Raw genomic sequence first — 18,063 nt, forward strand, 5'->3', positions numbered from 1 at the left:
GTGGGCGGAAGTAGACAGGCGGGGGGTTTTTTTATTTTTGGGCGTGTGACATCTTTCTTGGGTTGAGTGTGGTGGGTGATTTCGGGAGGAGAGAGTGCGTGTGTCAGAGAGAAATGGAAAGAGAAATGTGACAGTATGCATGAAGAGTAGTATACGTGGGAAAAAAAATGACCGAAAGCAATAGAAAATTTCCTTAGATCACCTTTTTTTTCTTGGTGTTTTCTTGGGAGTTTTTTATTTGTTTTTTGTTTTCTTCTTTCGTCCTCGGACCGTTTATCCAACGTCCTCATTACACAATTGCCATGGTGGCCCAAAAGAGCATAAGAAAGAAGTACGCAGGGAAGGAAGAGTGGAGATGCAAAGGAAGAAGCAAAAAATAATGGGGAAGACGCTAATGCAAGTGAAGTGGATGAAGGAGCAACGAGGGGGCTGGTCTGGAGGAAGAGGGGGGGCCTGGCTCCACAACCCAGTGTTCCGACTCCGAGTTAGAGGTAGTAAAGACCAAAAAAAAGCTCGGATGACTTGCGGTGTGTCGCTCATTTGGTCCTTTTCTCTTTTTACCACCCCCCACATACCTCTCGTACCCCTCCCTCTCTCCACTTGCCATGGTCCCGCGGACCGGTGGGAGAAATCCCGTATGCACATCATCAGCCGCGGATGCCAGTCAAAGACAGACAGGCGGGACCTATGCTTCAAAAAAGATGGGTATGTGAATGCAAATGGTATCGACAGACGGACGTATGCAAGTACTCCACACGTAAGTACTTACAAAGGCACGAACGCACTGCTTGTGTAAGGAGACCAAGGCCTAGATGACGGGGTAGTAGCGTGTGTTTTGTCAAACCTTGTATTCCTGGTGGTACGCACGCGTACTGCCTTACCGATCACCAATACGCGCTCGCACCAACACAAAAGCCTGTCGAGATACCCAGAGATAAATTTTGAGCGAGAAAGAGAGAAGGACAGATATGGTGGTATGGAGAAACAAACGCCGTCATGTATGCCAGGGCGAATAGGATCGATTGCGCGTCACGGCGCCTGTCAGTTGAGCGGATACAGACGGTCGCATGTTTTGCTTCCTGTGTTTGGATTCACATGCGCGTTGTTTGTCAGATGCAAGTGGGTTTGTGGCGTGGTTCGGATTTCCTGCCCGGGTCGGGTGGAAGGATTGGAAGATTGACGGCTAATGTAAAGCAAGCGGTGGCGTTTGCAGCGTAGTGGAGACAGGAGCGCATGCCTTTGAGGTCACGCTGCCTTGCTTGCATGTACTGTAAAGTGTTTTGGGTGTTTAGACAAAAAGGTTGGGAGGGGGCTTCATTGGTGTAGAGATTAGACATGGTAAGCAGTGGTTGCATGGCGTTCCGATTTGTTGGGTTTGTGGGTTGGGATTATTTTGCGCGCGGTTAAACAAGGCCAAAAGGCATGTCATTTCAAAGGGCTGAAATGGGTCAAGTTGATTGCGTACATAATACGTACCACTACACAATGGACACCGCGCCCTCATGGGCCATGGTGGAGTCTTGACGAGACGGAACGGGAGGTACGGAGCGCGTCAGGGCGGCTGGCAAGAGACACGGACAGGCGGATCTGACAGGGTTCATGTATGCGGCATGAGACGCGACTTGGTCTTGGGGGGAGTGACGTGATGAGTCGTCGCGGTCACAAACTTGTTGGTGCGCTGCGTGCTTGAGCAGAACGGCGAGGTGATAACGGAGGAGCAATACATATCCCCGTGCATATGGTTGGTTGGCCTGACGAACAAGGTCGAGGTTGAGAGAGGGACGACTGCGATAGGCGTTGTAACCTTCCATTTGCATTGCAGGGTCCACGAGCCGATGAACTGTCACACGGCAACGGCCGGCCTTTGTGGCACTAGTGACGTTGTCATTGTCGATTCACGTCCAAATCGATGACAGCTTGGTGGTGTGTGCGGCGAGGCCGGAGCGGAGAGCAAAGACAATGATGGATGGTTGGATGAATGGATGGATGATGGATTGGGGGGGGGGGGGGGGCGCTGGATGGACAGGGGGCTGGACTGGATGCACAATCTGGGTCTAACGAGGAGCAAAAACCCACAGACACAGCGCAGCGCTTAGCTGTTTGGAGACAAGCATGACAGGCTTACCAGAGGACCCAACACGCTGTGCCACCATTATTGCTGCTGTCCTTGGCACAGTCTTCAGCGAACATGTCGTCCGTCCGCGCATAGGGCTGCATGCTACGATGGCGGCGGCCTATGCACCATCATTAATCTGTGCAGACGGCACCATGAGTTCGTTGCCTGGCAGCTACCAGAACCCTTCAGCAACGGCTGTGTGCTTCCACGGCCCCGGTACCAGTTTTCTTACACAGTTGCAACACAAGCGCACGCACTTGGCTATGCCCGATACGACTCCTGCATATCCACTACGCTGCGAGCTAGTGATTCGACGCACCCTCTCCACATGCAGATGCAGACCCTTCACCAGTACAGGTCCTCTGGACCCGCTCTGCACCAGGTCCAAGGAAGAGAATCCTGCAGTAGCAGCTGGCTGGGAATAAGCAAAAAGAGTTGCATCCTTTCGTAACAAAGTCCCATCAAGCCCACAGCTGCTTATCCGCCTAGTCGGAGTCGCTCCGCCTGCTTCACACCCCAAGCTACTTGCAGTAACACGGCCGAGAGGATCATCAGCAACCGAGGCTTTTTTCCTCGACTTCTTTGATAATGCATGATTCACACGATACCACTGATTAGCAGGCGTGATCTGTAGTCGAAACCCGCTCAAGTGCAAGCGCCTTGCCGGCGCAATGTCGATGGGCCTCCTTCCCGGCTGCGTGGTAGCGGGAAAAGGAAAGAAAAAATTCCCACCAAGTCCAAGGGAACGGAGGATATGAGCAAAAGGCAATCTCCGTTCGCCTCCGCACCATCAACCACCAACACGACACAGCAACATGGTCGCGAGCTCCGGAATTTGAAGGATCACGGGCGACTGTGGAGTCGAGCCGACAGCGTCCGTGTGTTTGTCGGCCAAAGAGGGCGTGGAGAAGAGCAATGAAGTGGGCAAAAATAGCTGCTCTACCTTGTCGTTATTGCTAGCTCTCTTTTTTGCAATAACCGAGGGCCCGGGAAACTTGTGCGTAACTATTCCGTCCGTTTGATGAGCCAGCCACGACAACACTGAAGGGCCTGGGCGTCAGTTGTGCAATCTCATCCAATTGCCACTATTCTCTGCTGCAAGCAAGGTTACTCCCCTTCTGTATAGTAATACCGGTTTCGCCCTACGAAACCACATTAAAATTACACCTTGAGCAGAGCCGAGGTAATAGCGCCTTGCTTCATCTTCCGTATCATTATACGCAGGTACCGGTGGCAGCGATGCTGATGCTGATGCTGATGACGATGACGATGACGATGACGATGATGATGATTAAAACAGCCTAAACGTCAGTGCTTTCACTTTGCAAATTCTATGCCATATCCTGTCCACCGCTCGTTTGGCAACAAGTCGGCCCGTGATCCGCACACCTTGTGTTACAGATGGACAGATTGGCATGTGTACAGAGTACTTCATACGTACACACGTATACACCTGATCCATTAGCAGAAAAGGAAGGACGTTAGCCATACATCTAGGCAAGTTCATGCGACAAATCAAATCATGCCTGGATTCAACTATGCCTCCAACTCCATGGTCGCTAAACAAATGCCAACCGTTAGCGTGCGTGGTTGCATCTCGGATAGCCATCGGTTGTTAGGCTATTGGAAGAAACATGCTACAGCTCTAATAAAAAACGTATCCGAAACCGAGGCCACCAACGACCCAATCTGGCACGGATATGCCTTGTTCTGGTAAGATAGAAAAAAGTGGGCGCCGTGAGAGTAAGCTCCGTTCGAAACGTTTTTGGCCATGTACAATACGGAGTACATACCTTGGGACCCTTGGAAATCAGCTTATGGGAACTTCGACATCAGACTGCGCACTGAACTTCCATCCATCCAACCAACCAAACCATGGAAAGTAACGTATCATTCCCTTGCAGCAGACGATGGCAAAAGTGAAAAAAAAAACCATGGCCTCATTCATCTGCCGAGGTACTCTAGCGGTGAGGTAGCGTTAACTTGTATTTGGGGTCTCCGATTGTATGCGCGTGCTACAAGCGTCATACACGAGCCCCCAACCCTGCCGGTCCAGATGGCGGCGGTCTAATTCGTGCTATTTATACAAAATTTGACAGGCTGAAATGGGTACCCAAAATGTCTGATGAAAGCGCTAAACGTGAAAAAAAAAATCAAAAGACTGGCCTTGTCAAGCAAATGCTGGATGAACGGTGGAAAAAAACAAATCAACCGTCTATCAAGAACTGCAATGCACCAATGCCACGGGCCCACGCAACTGTTGCTGAGCCGTTGGAAAAAGCAGAATAACTGGATCATATCGGATCCAATCATGCGATCGCGCCTTGTAACTCCTTAAATAAACTGCTCTTGTACCAACAAAAGACATGCAGTAGCAAAACTGATCAAGTCTTATGCATCAATTCAATCCTGAGAAACGGGTCTGAAATATGCGTCTTGTATGTACGTGTGAGTCTTGAACCCATGGTGTCTGTGTTGCGACGAATCTTGGCCAAACTAGTGAGAGCCTCCGAGAGGTGCAAAAGCGCTTCAAGATGCCGAGTAGAATTGCGGTAAGCCTGCCTGGCCAAATCCAACCGGGGGTGTTGCCTCTTCTTGTACGCGATCCAAGTGTCCCGGCTCTGCAAACCAATGCGCGCTCATCGATCGTGCAGACGAGGGTATTGGCGCGCCATGGCTTGGCATCGTGTCGTATGAAGTCCACGTTGGCGGATAGTAAGAATGATTTGGAACCACAGGCGCAGAAAGGGGTGCGGGGCCCGAACTACTCAGTGTAGTCGCATGTATCGTAGCAGGGTTTGTGTCTATCGTTGCAGGAAAAGGATATGGAGAGGTTCGCCGATAATTATCGTTTTGAATGCCCAGTCCCTGACCAGGATACTGCTGTGGAAGACCCTCAATGTTTCCGTAAGACATTGAACGAGCCGGTGGTTGGAATGAGGGCTGTTGCCCCCAGTGTCCATCTTGAGGACCGTAGGACATGGTGGAGCTTGTGCTCATGGCAGCAGGAGTATGTCCACCTGAAACGTTGGATTCACTTCCGTATGCAGAGTTCACCGTTGAAGGCGAATGTCGCCATGATGGACTTTCAGCTACGGTAGAAGACGGCAAGAAGCTGTTGGTTGGCGGCCATTGAGTATCTATAGGGGGTGGGTAAGGATATGAAGGCTGTTGCACGGCTACTACAGTCGTTAGCGTGTCGTGGAGAGGGAGCGGAGCTGTCGCATGATACTTACGACCGTTGGAGCCAGGCGCGTGATGTGGGTCGTTTTCGAGTTCCATGGGGTAGCCATAGCTTAGAGGTTGCGGCGCTGAAGGTGGCCCTGAGAAGGGCGTTCTGAAGTCGCCCATTGCATCTCCAGAAGCGGAAAGAGGGTGCCTGGGTGAGGTAGAAACCGGTGTGGCTGGCTGCACTGCGCTGTTTGATTTGGACGAGATAGATTGCGACTGTGGCATGTCGGCGTTGTGCTCGACTGGATAAAAGTTACATTCCTTCTTCAGTCGAATGCAGTTTGAACAGCGGCCATGACGATCATCGGGTGCTAGCAGGCATCGAATCTTGCGCCTTCTGCAATGTCCTGTTTGACTACTAGTCAGTTGTCATGATCTCGTTAGCAGCACGAAGCTTCATAGACTGACCACATGCAACCGAAGTTCGATGATAGCCCAGCTTGTTGCGCGGTTTGTTGCTTGTTGGCGACAGGTCGCCGGGGTTGGCAAGGGCTAGGTGACGCATGTGTGGAGTCGAGGTGGACTTGCGAAGCTCTCCAGCTGCTTTGGTTTTGGGAGAGCGTCTTTTCTTGCTCGCGTTGGTGTGAGGTTGAGCAGTAGGTTCCTGGCTAGTTAGGCTACCTTGGAAGGGCTCGGTTCGTTCTGTGGGGCTTGGTGTGATGGTGGTGGTGGTCTCGGGGGCATGGGAGTGATTAAACCCAGGAGTTTGGTTCGAGGGGTTGAAGGGCATGGCGTCTTGAACAGGTTGTAAAAGCAACGAGTGTTCGAGTCGAGATACCGTTTTCTTTGCGCGGCGTTCTGTAACTACAGCCATGTGTAATATTGTCGCAAGACCCGAGTGTCAGTGCCCAAAACCTGGTGGCGCATTGAAGGACCTAAGGATATAAGCATCAAATGTTTAAAGTTCAGCAAGGGCCCCACAACAGGAGATTGTTGGAAAGGGAGCTAAACGGCGATACATACCTGGAAGGTAGGGCAAAGCGACTTCTCAAACGTTGGAGCCGGCACTACGATCTGGTCTGCGGGAGTAGTTGGCGGGACACTTGCTGATCTACCGAGCCATGGGAATCCTGATCTAATCAATACTTTCGTAAACGCACTGACAGGCCGGGGCCGAGAACGAAGAATAGTCAAGGGCCTGGACAAATAAAACGACGTGGTAGGAAAGCGAGGATGAAGCAGTTGCGCACTGACACTAATAAGTGACGGGTAGTTTGGCAGTTAGTCGTTTGTACAGCAAGCTGTGCCTCAGCGGGGGTGTATTGAAATGTTCAGAGTAGACAGGGCGCCAAAAGCAATGGCTGCATACGACCCAGGACAAGTAGGGTCCGCATATAGAAATTTAGACGAAGCTGTTTGGTTGAATGCGTGGATGATTAAAAGTGGCGAGGTATGTCGACGACGCTACTACGCGACAGGACTGCTGCGTTAGGGCGCCTTTTTTTGCACCAAAGGATTTCACAGGGTTCAACAGCCCTCCTTCCTCACAAGCACAAGATCATCTTTGTGAGGCCAGGTTGCTGTTGGTGGGCCTGCATGAGCCAAGTGATGTGCGGGTATGGATGGAAGGGTGTGAAGACGGACGAGGGCTAGAGTCCAAGCGTCATGACCTGTTGGCTCTCGGACCCCTTTGGACTTGTGTGGTGCTTGGGACACTCTTGCCTGTCATGTCTCGACGGTGTGATGCGATGACAGCCAGCGGTAGCCGCCTAGCGTCAGCGGCGGCGTGATCCACCCACTTGTATTTGTGACGCTTGGAGGGGTGTGCTCAAGCCACGATAATCTCCTACATAGGCCTAGTGGAGCAAACTATACGATAATGTGTCGTTGGGTCCGATGCTATATAAGGGCCGTATTCATGGCGGCGCACTGCAAGAGCCATCAATCCGTCAAGCATATAGACAGGCTACGTGAGGTTAATTTAGAAAGGCTATGTGCACGCGAACGTTGAGGAGGGGGAGGGGGGCAAAGAGGTAGTGGTGGTGGTGGTTGAGCTAGCTAGGGCTGGCTGGGATCTCAGATGACGAGGACGAGAGGAGGGCTCTGAGCCGGATGGAGACAGGGCCGACGTGCCTTGTGCCCACAGAAGGAGCTGACGCAGGCTCCAGGGCCGGAGAGTTTGGTTTGCGCAAATGAGAGCATGTGTGGCTCTGGCAAGAGGGTAGTGACGTGACATGGTCGGTAGCGAATGCCCGCTGCGATGATCCCCCGACACTGGCTGGAGGTGTCGAGGCGCTGCAAGGTGCGTGGCCGCAGGGATAAGGCCGACGTGAACTGCTGGCGGCGTCATGGTATGCTAGCGTCTGCGACAAATTGGCTGCGACAGCGCGTCCTTCTCCACATTGTTCATCTCGCTAGCAGGCCCTGGCGAAGCTCGAGTCTTGTCCAGTCGCGTCATGGTGATTAAGGACAGCCAGCGTTTCCACAGCCGGGTTGCACAAGGGCTGGTCCGGGGTGTGGATGTCACTGGCCAAGTCTCGCAAGTGGATTCGAGTACGTGGTGAGGGCCAGTGGTCGATTAATGCGCGCGAGGCCTGACCCGGCGCTGTGGCTATGGTCTTGATGCATGACCTGCACTCCAATAGCGCGGCCGGTAGTCCAAGCCTGGCGATTGCACGTGGGAGTCGCGATCTGATACAAAATCCTTTCGGTCCTTCTGAAGCGTCTCGATTTTTCTCTCGCCATCTGTGCGGCATCTATCGTACCGCCACCAGGTGGGGGGCAAGGGTGGTTGGTTGGTGAGGCGCGGAGGGTATCGCCTGGGCAGTCTGTCTGCTGGCCTCGGAGGTCGTGATATTCTGGTAAGTAGCAGCTGGAGCAGCCAAGGGCGACGTCGGCGAGCACCCTGTCCTTGTCATGTCGCCTGTTCATGACGGCGGAGCGAGGGCATAGGGTGCTCGAAGCTTTTTTTCTCCTTGCCTTCCTTTGGACCAGGTCTCTGGTATTGCCTCAGTCTAGCTCATGTCGGCACACTGGCTTGCGCAGCTGCAGAGATACAGCAGCAGGGCACTAGTGCGGCCACTGTGTGCATTTTGGCTAAATGGGTGTGTAGTGAGTGTAGTTGTATCTGAAACGCTCCGCACTTCAACCGATCGATGGAGGGCGCTGGGCGTCGAGGGCGCACGATCAGTAGGCTGGTGTGGGCGGGCACTCGCAGGCGAGAGGCGCTGGTGAACGGCCTCAGTGCAGTTGGGGTTGGTGTTGGCGTTGGCCGTGGCCGTGGTGGGTGGTGCCTTCCCCCCCTGGCCGCTCGCCGTCCTTGGCCGCTCGCTTAGTCGCGACTTCCGTGCCTTGGGGGTTCGCGATGCGCGCCTGCCAGTTGCAGCCAGTGGCAGTGGCAGTGGCAGCAGCAGCAAGCGGCCCATGGCAGGAGCGACCGACCGACGACATCTCACGCCGCCACACTCTATGTAGTAAGTAGTACGGAGGTGCCTTTCAAAAGTATTGTCTGACGCTAATCTCGGCGATTCGGCGCAACTCTTCTTGGCGCAACTCCCACCTTTGAGCTGAGGAGCTGTTTGATCAGCCTACCTGCTACTACGTAGTTATCTTCTTACTATGGCTCCTTATACTGATATATATACCCGTACCTTAGTAATCGCGTTGAAGTCACCTCCTATTGGCAAGAATACGTCACAAGTTGCTGCGCTAACTGGTGTTCACCCTCGTACTGTTGATCGTATCTATAGTAGAGCTATTGCTGCAGGCTTTGAGCCAAACGAACTTCCTATTAAGATTCTTCCACACCACGTTCAGGATGCTCCAAAGACTGGTAGACCTGCTAAGCAGGCAGAGGAGGTGAAGGAGCAGATATTCCAACAAGTACGACACGATAGATATGGACGAGAGAAGAGCTGTGCTGACCTTGCTGGTGGGCTCAGTCTCCAAGGAGTCGAAATCTCTGCCTCTACCGTCTGGAGGGTGTTAAGAGCAGCAGGATACAGGAAGACCAAGCCAACGAGGAAGCCTGGGTTGACACAGGAGATGAGGAGTGCTCGTCTTAAGTGGGCATTAGAGCATAAGGACTGGACGTTGGAGGACTGGAAGAATGTCATCTGGACAGACGAGACGTCAGTGGTGATTAACCACCGACGTGGGGGCTACAGAGTCTGGAGAAAGGCAGACGAGAGAGTAGTCAAGAGCTGCATCCGTGAGAGGTGGAAGGGATACTCTGAGTTCATGTTCTGGGGCTGCTTCTCGTACGACAAGAAAGGTCCATGCCATGTCTATCAGCCAGAGACAAAGGCAGAGAAAGAGGATGCTGCTCGTCGGATTGAGCAGCTGAACGCTGAGCTTGAGCCTCTACAGAGAGAGGAGTGGGAGCTGTTAGAGTCTATGAGGAGGATAGGGCTACGTAATAAGCGTGGCAGAAAGCCTCAATGGAGATGGACAGAGAAGACAGGCAAGCTGGTGCGCACGTCTGGAGGTGGCATAGACTGGTGGAGATATCAGACCTGCGTTCTGATCCCAAAGCTGATTCCTTTCGCCAAAGAATGCCTCCAAGATAGACCTCAGACTGTTGTAATGGAGGATAAGGCACCTAGCCACGCCCACCACTACCAGAGTGTGATCTATCGCCTGCACGACGTTGAGAGACTACTCTGGTGTGGTAACTCGCCAGACTGTAACTGTATTGAGCCATGCTGGTTCTATATGAAAAGAGAGACTACGAAGAAAGGAGCTCCACAGTCAAGGGCTGAGGCAGTCAGAGTCTGGCAGAACTGCTGGAGAGATCTCTCGCAACTTAAGATCCAAGCCTGGATTGAGCGAATCCTTATACACATTCAAAAGATCATTGAGCTACAAGGTGGCAATGAGTACATAGAGGGGAGAGACAAGCCTCGGCTAAGGCGGCCGTACATCGGCTAGATTATTCTTGGCAGACAATACTTTTGAAAGGCACCTCCGTAGACTACTTACTTACTCGTCCTCGGCCACTGCTCCCCGACTGATTGGCTGGGCCGTATGTGTCGCCGTCGCCAACCGTTGCTGCTGCTATACTTGCTTTTGCAACTGTGCACCGGCACACTGTTCGCAGGCGCTTGTCGAGTGGGGGCGCCACCATGCTGCCACGTTCCTACCTACCAAGCACCCTATACCAATCTACATAGTGTGTACAGTGTCCTTTTTCACCACACCCAGCTAACAAGCGACCGACCACGCCTTGCTCGCCTCTACTGACTCTCCACCCTCAGCACACTGCCACGACCATTGCTGCACCGAGCGCCGTCTCGCACCTGCCAGCTGTCGTATCCTCTCTCACACCAGCGTCACATCATCACCCAATCCTCCACCACATGCCCCACGCCCCATCTCGCTCCATCACTGCCTCTTCCGCCGTCGCCCTCAGATCCACGATATGCCTCGGTGACAGGCCCAAAAGAACATAGCTGCCCGGTGCATCAACAACCTGCCACGTGCCACCCTCCCCATTTCTCGCTCTACAAGCAACCCCAAACACCCTTCAACCCTTGACCCTGCTCAGCACTTTACAACAACCAAGCCGATCCCCAGAGTTCGTCATCTAGAGACGCTCACTACGCCAGCCCTGCGGACATGACCCCAAGCTTGACGGCGTGATATCTGCACTCGCCTCCACGTTTCGCTCACTCCGTGCTCTCCTCTTTGCTTATGCTTCGCTTACACTATCCCTGCTTCGCACAACATCGCCCAAACCCTAGCAGCCCTCTGTATTACAAAGACCCTGTTTCAGGCACACATCCCCTACCTTGGTCCGTCTTGGTACGTGTTTATCTACATAAACGCAAAAAGCCCGGTAAGCCTCGTTAACATATGCAGGCCCAAGCATACGACCCTTCCCCTGGGACCTGGCAACTTCCTCCATCCTCCGTCATCCTCCGGCTACCGGCGTGGCGACATGTCTGGCGGTTCATCGTTGCAGTATATGGAGAGTAATCGCCAGACCGGGATCTGTCGCCCTAAAACGCTTGGGCCAAACATCCCCAAAGACGGGCAAATCTTGAAGCATGTATTACCGATACGATACATGCCCCCAGTCAAGTCAGTCGTAACCGTACTGGTATACATGGGTATGTTTCGTTAGTTCAGTTTTTTGATAAGCTAGGCAGGGGTGTAATCAGCTAACTAGAGATGGGATGGTTTGATTACTAGTATGGAGTTGGGCCACCCTCAGCAGCAATTACAGCTTCACATCGCCTCCCCATACTATTTACTATGTTATCTAGATACTGTGTTGAAATTTGCTCCCAGGCCTCTAGCATTACCTCCATGAGCTCCCAATTAGTTAGCTGCTGCCCAAGCTCAATATATCCATCAACAATCTCCTTCATCCTCGCCTACACTGATTCAATGGGGTTCAAATCTGGCGAGTAAGCAGGCCAAGCCATAGTTGTAATCCCTCGCAGCTGTAGCTCATTTCTTGTTAAGATAGCTCTATGGGATGGAGCGTTATCGTGCATAAATATTAGCGCTGGTCTCTGGCGTTTAAATAGCTCAACGCGTGGCACGATTCTTGTACAGTATCGTATAGCATTAATTGTGCCTTCATCTGGATCCTATAGATATATTGGACCTTTATTGCTACCAATAAAGCTGCCCCAAAACATAATACCCTTCTGTCGTTTGATCTTTGTCACGACGCATGTCTCCTCTATCCGCTCCCCAGCTGTACGCGTGATATATATCCCATTGAGCCGTCGCCCACGGATGTACGTCTCATCCGACCAGAGGACGTTATCCCACTAAGCTCGCGTCCAGTGAACATGCTCCTGCGCCCAACGGAGGCGCGCCGCCCGATTTACTATATTGATGGGTGGTTTGATACAGGCAGATCTTCGATGGAAACCGGCGTTTCGGAGGGCGTTTGTGATCGCGATGTAGCCAACACCCCAGTGTTGAAATACTATAGACAGCGTTATCTAGCACATCTAGCGGGTTTCTTTGGACGACCTGATAAAGGTAATAAGCTCTGTTATCTGCTTAGGTGATAGCGCTGGCGGTCTACCTGATCTTTTCTGTGGGGTGACTGGCACAGAAAGCGCGTATTGAACTGATCGGTAAGTGACGTTAAGCTGCGTAGCAATCTGCTTATAAGTGAACCTTGCTTGCCGTAATGTATGGATCTGTAGACGCTGGTCTCGGCTTAGTTGTTTTCGTTTGGGTTGGCGAGCTTCGATGGCTGGTTCGTCCATTATTGCTGGATACAAAGAGAAAATTCTGTGATTGTGAGGATATGTGAGGATAGGGGAAGAGCTTGGTGGATGGCACTATACCATCCAAAACAGGTTTAGATCAAATGGATATTTCGGGCCGATGGGCGGCACAAAAACTGAACTAACGAAACATACCCATGTATACCAGTACATCGCTTGGAAAGTTCCTGTTTGGTTTTGCGTTAAACGCTCATCAGACGTGACAATCACCAACGAACTTGCACCCCATACTTGTCGAGTCGCGAAATGACTGCTCTGCATCATCATTCCTTCCCAATGCACTAATTCACATATCGCGTATCCGCGCACATACACGTACGACAAAAAGGCTTACGTGTCTTGGCTTCGCCTATAGTTGAAACTCTGGCTTGGGGACATGTGCCACTCTGTCAGGTATACGCTCATTCCAGGACTCTGGAGATCAGCATTCCGCCGGATAGTGTCCGCTTCACCAGAACCCAATCGCTGATCTTCAGGATTCAGTGGCCAAAGTATTGCCTAACCCTAATCGTCCTCATCTTCGTTATCCTCCGTCTAAGCGCGCTTCTAAGCTGACCGTTTGCCCAACGTTCGACCCTGACTAACCGCCCTACGCCCTGCAAATCGTCACATGTCCCACGTAATTATCTGTTATATACGTACTTACTCAAGTACTTACTAGCACATACATGCTCATGTAACTATGTACTCACATACGATCAACCCAGTCTTCTCCGTGTATCCACCTCCAATAGCACTTTGGTCCAAAGCCCCACTGTGGCTTGTGTTACAAATAAAGTTTGGTCATCTTGGACAGCGGTTGCATACCTCTGGTGCATGTGGGGGGTTCAGGTCTGCCAAACCGGAAAGGAAAAATGTCCAAGCAGCCTCACTTGCTGTTCCTACATACAGAGTACAAGCCGTCGTTGAGCTATGACTCTTCGGCACCTTGCTCGACTCCGTGCCATTGATAGGGATTTTCGCTTCTGGTCATGCATCGCCATACAATGATATGCAATGACATGGCCTTTTTTCACCGGCGACAACACTAAAGCACCTTAGCTTGTCCAACGCCTTCTCCATGGAATCAAGGTTTGCGATAGCCATCCGGCAGTTCTCTTTTGTTCTAACCGTACATATGCACATCTTTAGCTGACTCGGCAGACGGTACCTTGAACCCTGGCTCACCGGCCGGTCAGGGGTCTCAACGAACAATCGCAGAAGCATGTGCTTACTTACGGCACTGCCCTACCACCGTACACTTTAACTCTTCTTTGGTCTTATTATAACAAAGATGGATTGCTCGCGACCCGTTCCTGAGGTCGGCTAATTATCCCGACCTACCAGTAAAGCCTCCGATCTGGGCCCGCGACCTGAGCTGAGGTCGCAGTTGCGTCCAAGTCCTAGAAATCGCTCGTATTGCTGTATTTGGCATAGCCCACTCATATAGCTAGCCCAGTGCCTATGTCGTCGATGGGGGTGTCTTACAGGCCCCACAACACCATGATTCTCACTCGGAGCATGGTTTTTCATCTCCGTTCTCCAATTGCTATAGTCGACGTTCCAATCTGCTCGCCCCATCAGCAAGGCGGAAACTTTGTAACGGCAAAAAAAAGTAAAAAAGAAAATCTTGCCATAACATTCTCGGAACGCACTGCTTCCAGCAAGCCGGTTAAGAAAATTCACCAATATTAGCAGTGGAATTACTGTCGTAACCATCGATCTACAACAAACAAGGAAATAAGATGCGGGGTTTCACTAGTTTGTTGTCGGTCACACCCCTTTGGCTTGGCATCTCGATCGGCAGAACCGCTCATCGCCGGCTCTTTAATATCGGGCGATGATCCCTATGACCGCTCGTTTTCAAAATGCATAGCGAGTCAAAAAGGAAGTACATCCGTTCTGCGACAGGAGGTCACCGGTGTAATTCCTCAGCTCAAGGAGAAGACAAAATACGGTGCATAAAGTAAGATTCAATAAACTGTGGTCAGACAACATAGGCAGAATAGGCAGAAGTGACATTCCCAACATTGTGGATCGTCCCAAGGGTATCCGCACATAGAGTGTTCGGCCAATACTTAGAGCGAGCCCACAAGGGGGAGGGGACCCCTCGCATAACAAAGTTAATGCAGGGCCACGACGACTCCGACTCCGCCGATGGCCGCGATGGAAAAGATGCATGCAGAATCTTAGTGCGTATACGAGTGTGTGTATGTAGTACAAGATGGTACTACTGGCAAACTTGCGACGGGCCCCACAAACACATCACAACTCCAAACGTGCAAGGATGCAAAATAAGCATAAGGGAAGGGGATGTGGGAGGGGGCACAAAAAATGTCCGAGAACGCATGCTGTCGACAAAAGAATGAGTGGGGGTTCGATTGTGTTCGCACACCGAGATCACGCAACCTTCGTAAGTTGCTGAGGTAAGTATGACCAAGCATTGATGCCCTTTGGTTTCCAATGTATTGATGACATGTGAACGACTCTCTCCGTTACATGAAACATGAAATGTCATTTTGTATCTCACCGACAGTGAGAGAACGGTAGCATAGCAGCGAAATGCATAATATGCTCTCTCTCGCTCTCTGCGTCGGTGGAGCACAGAAGGTCATCATACCAACGTCACGCGAATACGATGGCGTATGACGCCGAATGTGTTTTAAAAAAGAGCATACAGACGGATTGCGTATTTTCAATTTGCAAAGTGAAAATGGATAATGCGCAAGGCAAGAAGAAACGGCACTTGTCGTCCTGTCAGCTTTTCCCTAGGCTACGATTCAGGGTTTTTTTGTTGGTCTAGCGATAAGAAAACGTGGCCCACTGAAAAAGGGCGAGCAAAGGCGGTCAATCTCTGTCAATCTCTCCTGATGGAAAAGGACCTACTACGAGGCAAACGAGGAGAAAAAAAAGGGGGGGGCAAACTTCTTCTCAGTTCATTGTGGCAAAGATGTGAACGACAGGCCACGAAAGCTCTTGACAACCGCCATGATAATACTATAGTCACTCAGCTCAAAAGAACATTCTGACTCAAATAGCATCGAGAAATGACATTCGATGCCCCACTGCAACTACCGCCACAATATGTTATGTACTAACCTTCGTACTACTCGTTTTCTAGAAGCCCTACCCTTTCCCCCTATGTTGTCACTCAACCCACCCCCTCCCTAACTAGAGAGTACTAGCACAACGTCTAACTTAGCAACCACACACACTAACTAGTCAAGCCCGGCACTCGCACTCGCCACCAGACCGCACATGCCCTCCTCCCCGACTTACAAGGCGCACAGCTACTAACTACAAGGCACATGTCACCGCAAGGCTTACTTACACTATGTACTACCACCTTACTCGCCGCGCCACTTCGCTCGGAGAACACCTCCTCCGCACGCCATTCGACACCACACGGCGTTTCCCGTACCCCCCCCCCCCCCCCCCCCCCCCACACCCACCGTGGAATGCGGTCACAGCACCACAGCGCGCTTCCGGTGATGGCGGTTGGATGTCTCGATTGGGGAGTGTATGCGAGGACATGGGATTGGAAGGGGGGGAGGAGGGGGTTTAAGGAGGTTGGTGGGGTGTTTTGGGTTGTGGATTCTAGAGTAGCCTGATTGAAGGGGGGAGAGGGGGGAGGGAGATGGCTTGATTCGGAGGTGTTTGGGGGGCGGGGGCGTGTGCTTTTTTTTTCTGTCTGTTTTTGTTGTTGTTTTCTATTTTTTTTGTTTTTTTAGGGGAGTTGGGTAGGGCGAGGAACAGAGAAAGAAGCAAAGGGATGTTATGAGTGAAGTGAATACTTTGACGTCCTACATATCTACAAGCGGCTCCCTTGGGGGCATGTGGGATGGGGGAAGCCCAGGGCTTACAGTGGTGACGCACTGCCTTGTTTCGCCTGTCTGTAGGGAGTGTCGTACGAAGCACGGTGGTTCCTGTGACAGACGCTTTGCGGGTTGAAGCGAAGGGATGGTAGGTGATCTGTCAATAGCAGTATGGTTTATCTTCACTGTATGTATGTTCCTGATTTATCGTTTCAAATCTGCATTCACTCTTTTTCATACAGTAGACAAAGTAACACTCTGTAACTTGATCGGTTGCAGGACTGCCGCTTGTGCATATACATATACATATGCATATGCACATGTTGCTCAGCAGCACAAATTCGAAATATACTTTATTCTCCACCAAAAAATCTTATCATGTATAAAGACCTTGTTTTATCCCTCAGCCCCTTCATTTTCACTCGTTGCACCTATGGAATCAACATTGCAGACCGTCCCAATTCTCACTTCTTGAAAAACTAGGCCGCTTACCTCCCCCCCTCTCTCTCTCTCCTTGCCTCCAAATCACGCATTTCCAGGCTGAAACCTCAGAACGAGCATATATGAGACATGTATCATATTACTTGTCCCCCCTTTGTAATCTTCTAACAGACCCGTTATTTTCTCCTACCCTCATCCAACCCGTCCATATTTATAATTCTAGAAACTACGCCTTCAACTCCTGCTTCTCATACAAACGCTGGCATGTGAAAAAAAAGGCTGTGATATCATTTCAGTTCCCTTTCACCCTTGTGATACCACGTAAAAATCCAAGCTTTATAATCGTTGTAAGTTCGCTATGCCTTATAAGAAGTCATTACAACACTTTTGCTCAGCCGAACCAAACCACTTGATTTCAACTTCGCCAATACAGTTGTTTGATGAAAATCTATTGTGCATCGGGATAACACTTATCCAAGTGCCCCTTCTTTACCATGTCTTTCGTGATTAAGCTGTTTTGTACAGAGCTTAGCACAGAGTATTTCTATTGGAGTTACCGTCTCCTACAGAGAGCAAATTGCGAATCCAGGCGCCCCCCGAATTGCTCCTTTCCAACAGCTATTTTTTTCAATTGATGTGACGAGATGCCCGGCATTCTTCTGCACAATGTGGCACAACGTATGCAGTGGTTGTGTTAATGTTGAGACATGAACTCGTTAGGATCACAGGTTCAATCGTTATATGAATTAACCGAGTTGTCAACAATCAACCTAAATCACAAATCCAACTCAACCTGGTCTTTTTGGGAAAGCTACCAATTCAATTCAATTCATAATGGATCCACATATTGAGATTCTATTGATTGTTGACAAACTCTACTCTGAGTTGAAAACGATACTCATTGACTAAATTAATGGGTATAGAATTAGCAAACGGACCGAAGGACATGACTAGTTGCATATAAAACAGTGGCCAGGGCTACAGGAATGAGGGGGTGGGGCATGTACATATGCATTCACTAACTTCGGTACAACTGTATATATTGTTGGTGCTTTGAAAGATATGATGTCCTCACCCCCTTTTTCCTCCCATTCTAATAGCAAGGTGGGTATATCCGCGGGCAGAGAATCGGTACTATTATTCAGGGAATGTTCGCCTGAGCAGAAATAATTGATACGACTGTTGATGTTATGGTTTCCGAAAATATCACCTAAGTTTATACGCTGACATCAATTGCTTGTAGAATGCATGGCGGTGAGGGGATTTGGGACTCGAACATAGCAAGTAT

General features: G+C 50.8%; 4 protein-coding genes across 4 annotated transcripts; 1 reads left to right on the top strand and 3 right to left on the bottom strand.

The window, feature by feature from the left end:
• Positions 1 to 4,645: 4,645 nt before the first annotated feature.
• On the bottom strand, positions 4,646 to 6,161 carry PSV08DRAFT_176207 (uncharacterized protein; the record flags this gene model as incomplete). Its single annotated transcript, XM_014223811.1, has 3 exons — positions 4,646 to 5,298; positions 5,353 to 5,694; positions 5,756 to 6,161. The coding sequence occupies 3 exons, from the start codon at positions 6,159 to 6,161 to the stop codon at positions 4,646 to 4,648; spliced, it is 1,401 nt and encodes a 466-aa protein (XP_014079286.1).
• A 1,649-nt stretch (positions 6,162 to 7,810) lies between these two features.
• PSV08DRAFT_387232 (uncharacterized protein) lies at positions 7,811 to 8,712 on the bottom strand (the record flags this gene model as incomplete). The annotated part of the gene is made up of 2 exons (XM_014223812.2): positions 7,811 to 8,285; positions 8,321 to 8,712. 2 exons carry the CDS (start codon positions 8,710 to 8,712, stop codon positions 7,811 to 7,813), a joined length of 867 nt encoding a protein of 288 aa, XP_014079287.2.
• Positions 8,713 to 8,903: 191 nt separating this feature from the next.
• PSV08DRAFT_281451 (HTH-23 domain-containing protein) lies at positions 8,904 to 9,154 on the top strand (the record flags this gene model as incomplete). Its single annotated transcript, XM_066092556.1, has 1 exon — positions 8,904 to 9,154. A coding segment is annotated over one exon (213 nt), but the record flags the coding sequence as incomplete, so codon positions are not given.
• A 3,010-nt stretch (positions 9,155 to 12,164) lies between these two features.
• PSV08DRAFT_33409 (uncharacterized protein) lies at positions 12,165 to 12,558 on the bottom strand. Its single transcript, XM_014223813.2, has one exon. The coding sequence runs from the start codon at positions 12,517 to 12,519 to the stop codon at positions 12,256 to 12,258; it is 264 nt and encodes an 87-aa protein (XP_014079288.1). The 5' UTR covers positions 12,520 to 12,558; the 3' UTR covers positions 12,165 to 12,255.
• Positions 12,559 to 18,063: the final 5,505 nt, after the last annotated feature.

This window comes from Bipolaris maydis (assembly GCF_028858645.1).
Source record: "Bipolaris maydis strain C4 unplaced genomic scaffold PSV08scaffold_4, whole genome shotgun sequence".
In the NCBI taxonomy this organism is placed as follows: Eukaryota; Fungi; Ascomycota; class Dothideomycetes; order Pleosporales; family Pleosporaceae; genus Bipolaris; species Bipolaris maydis.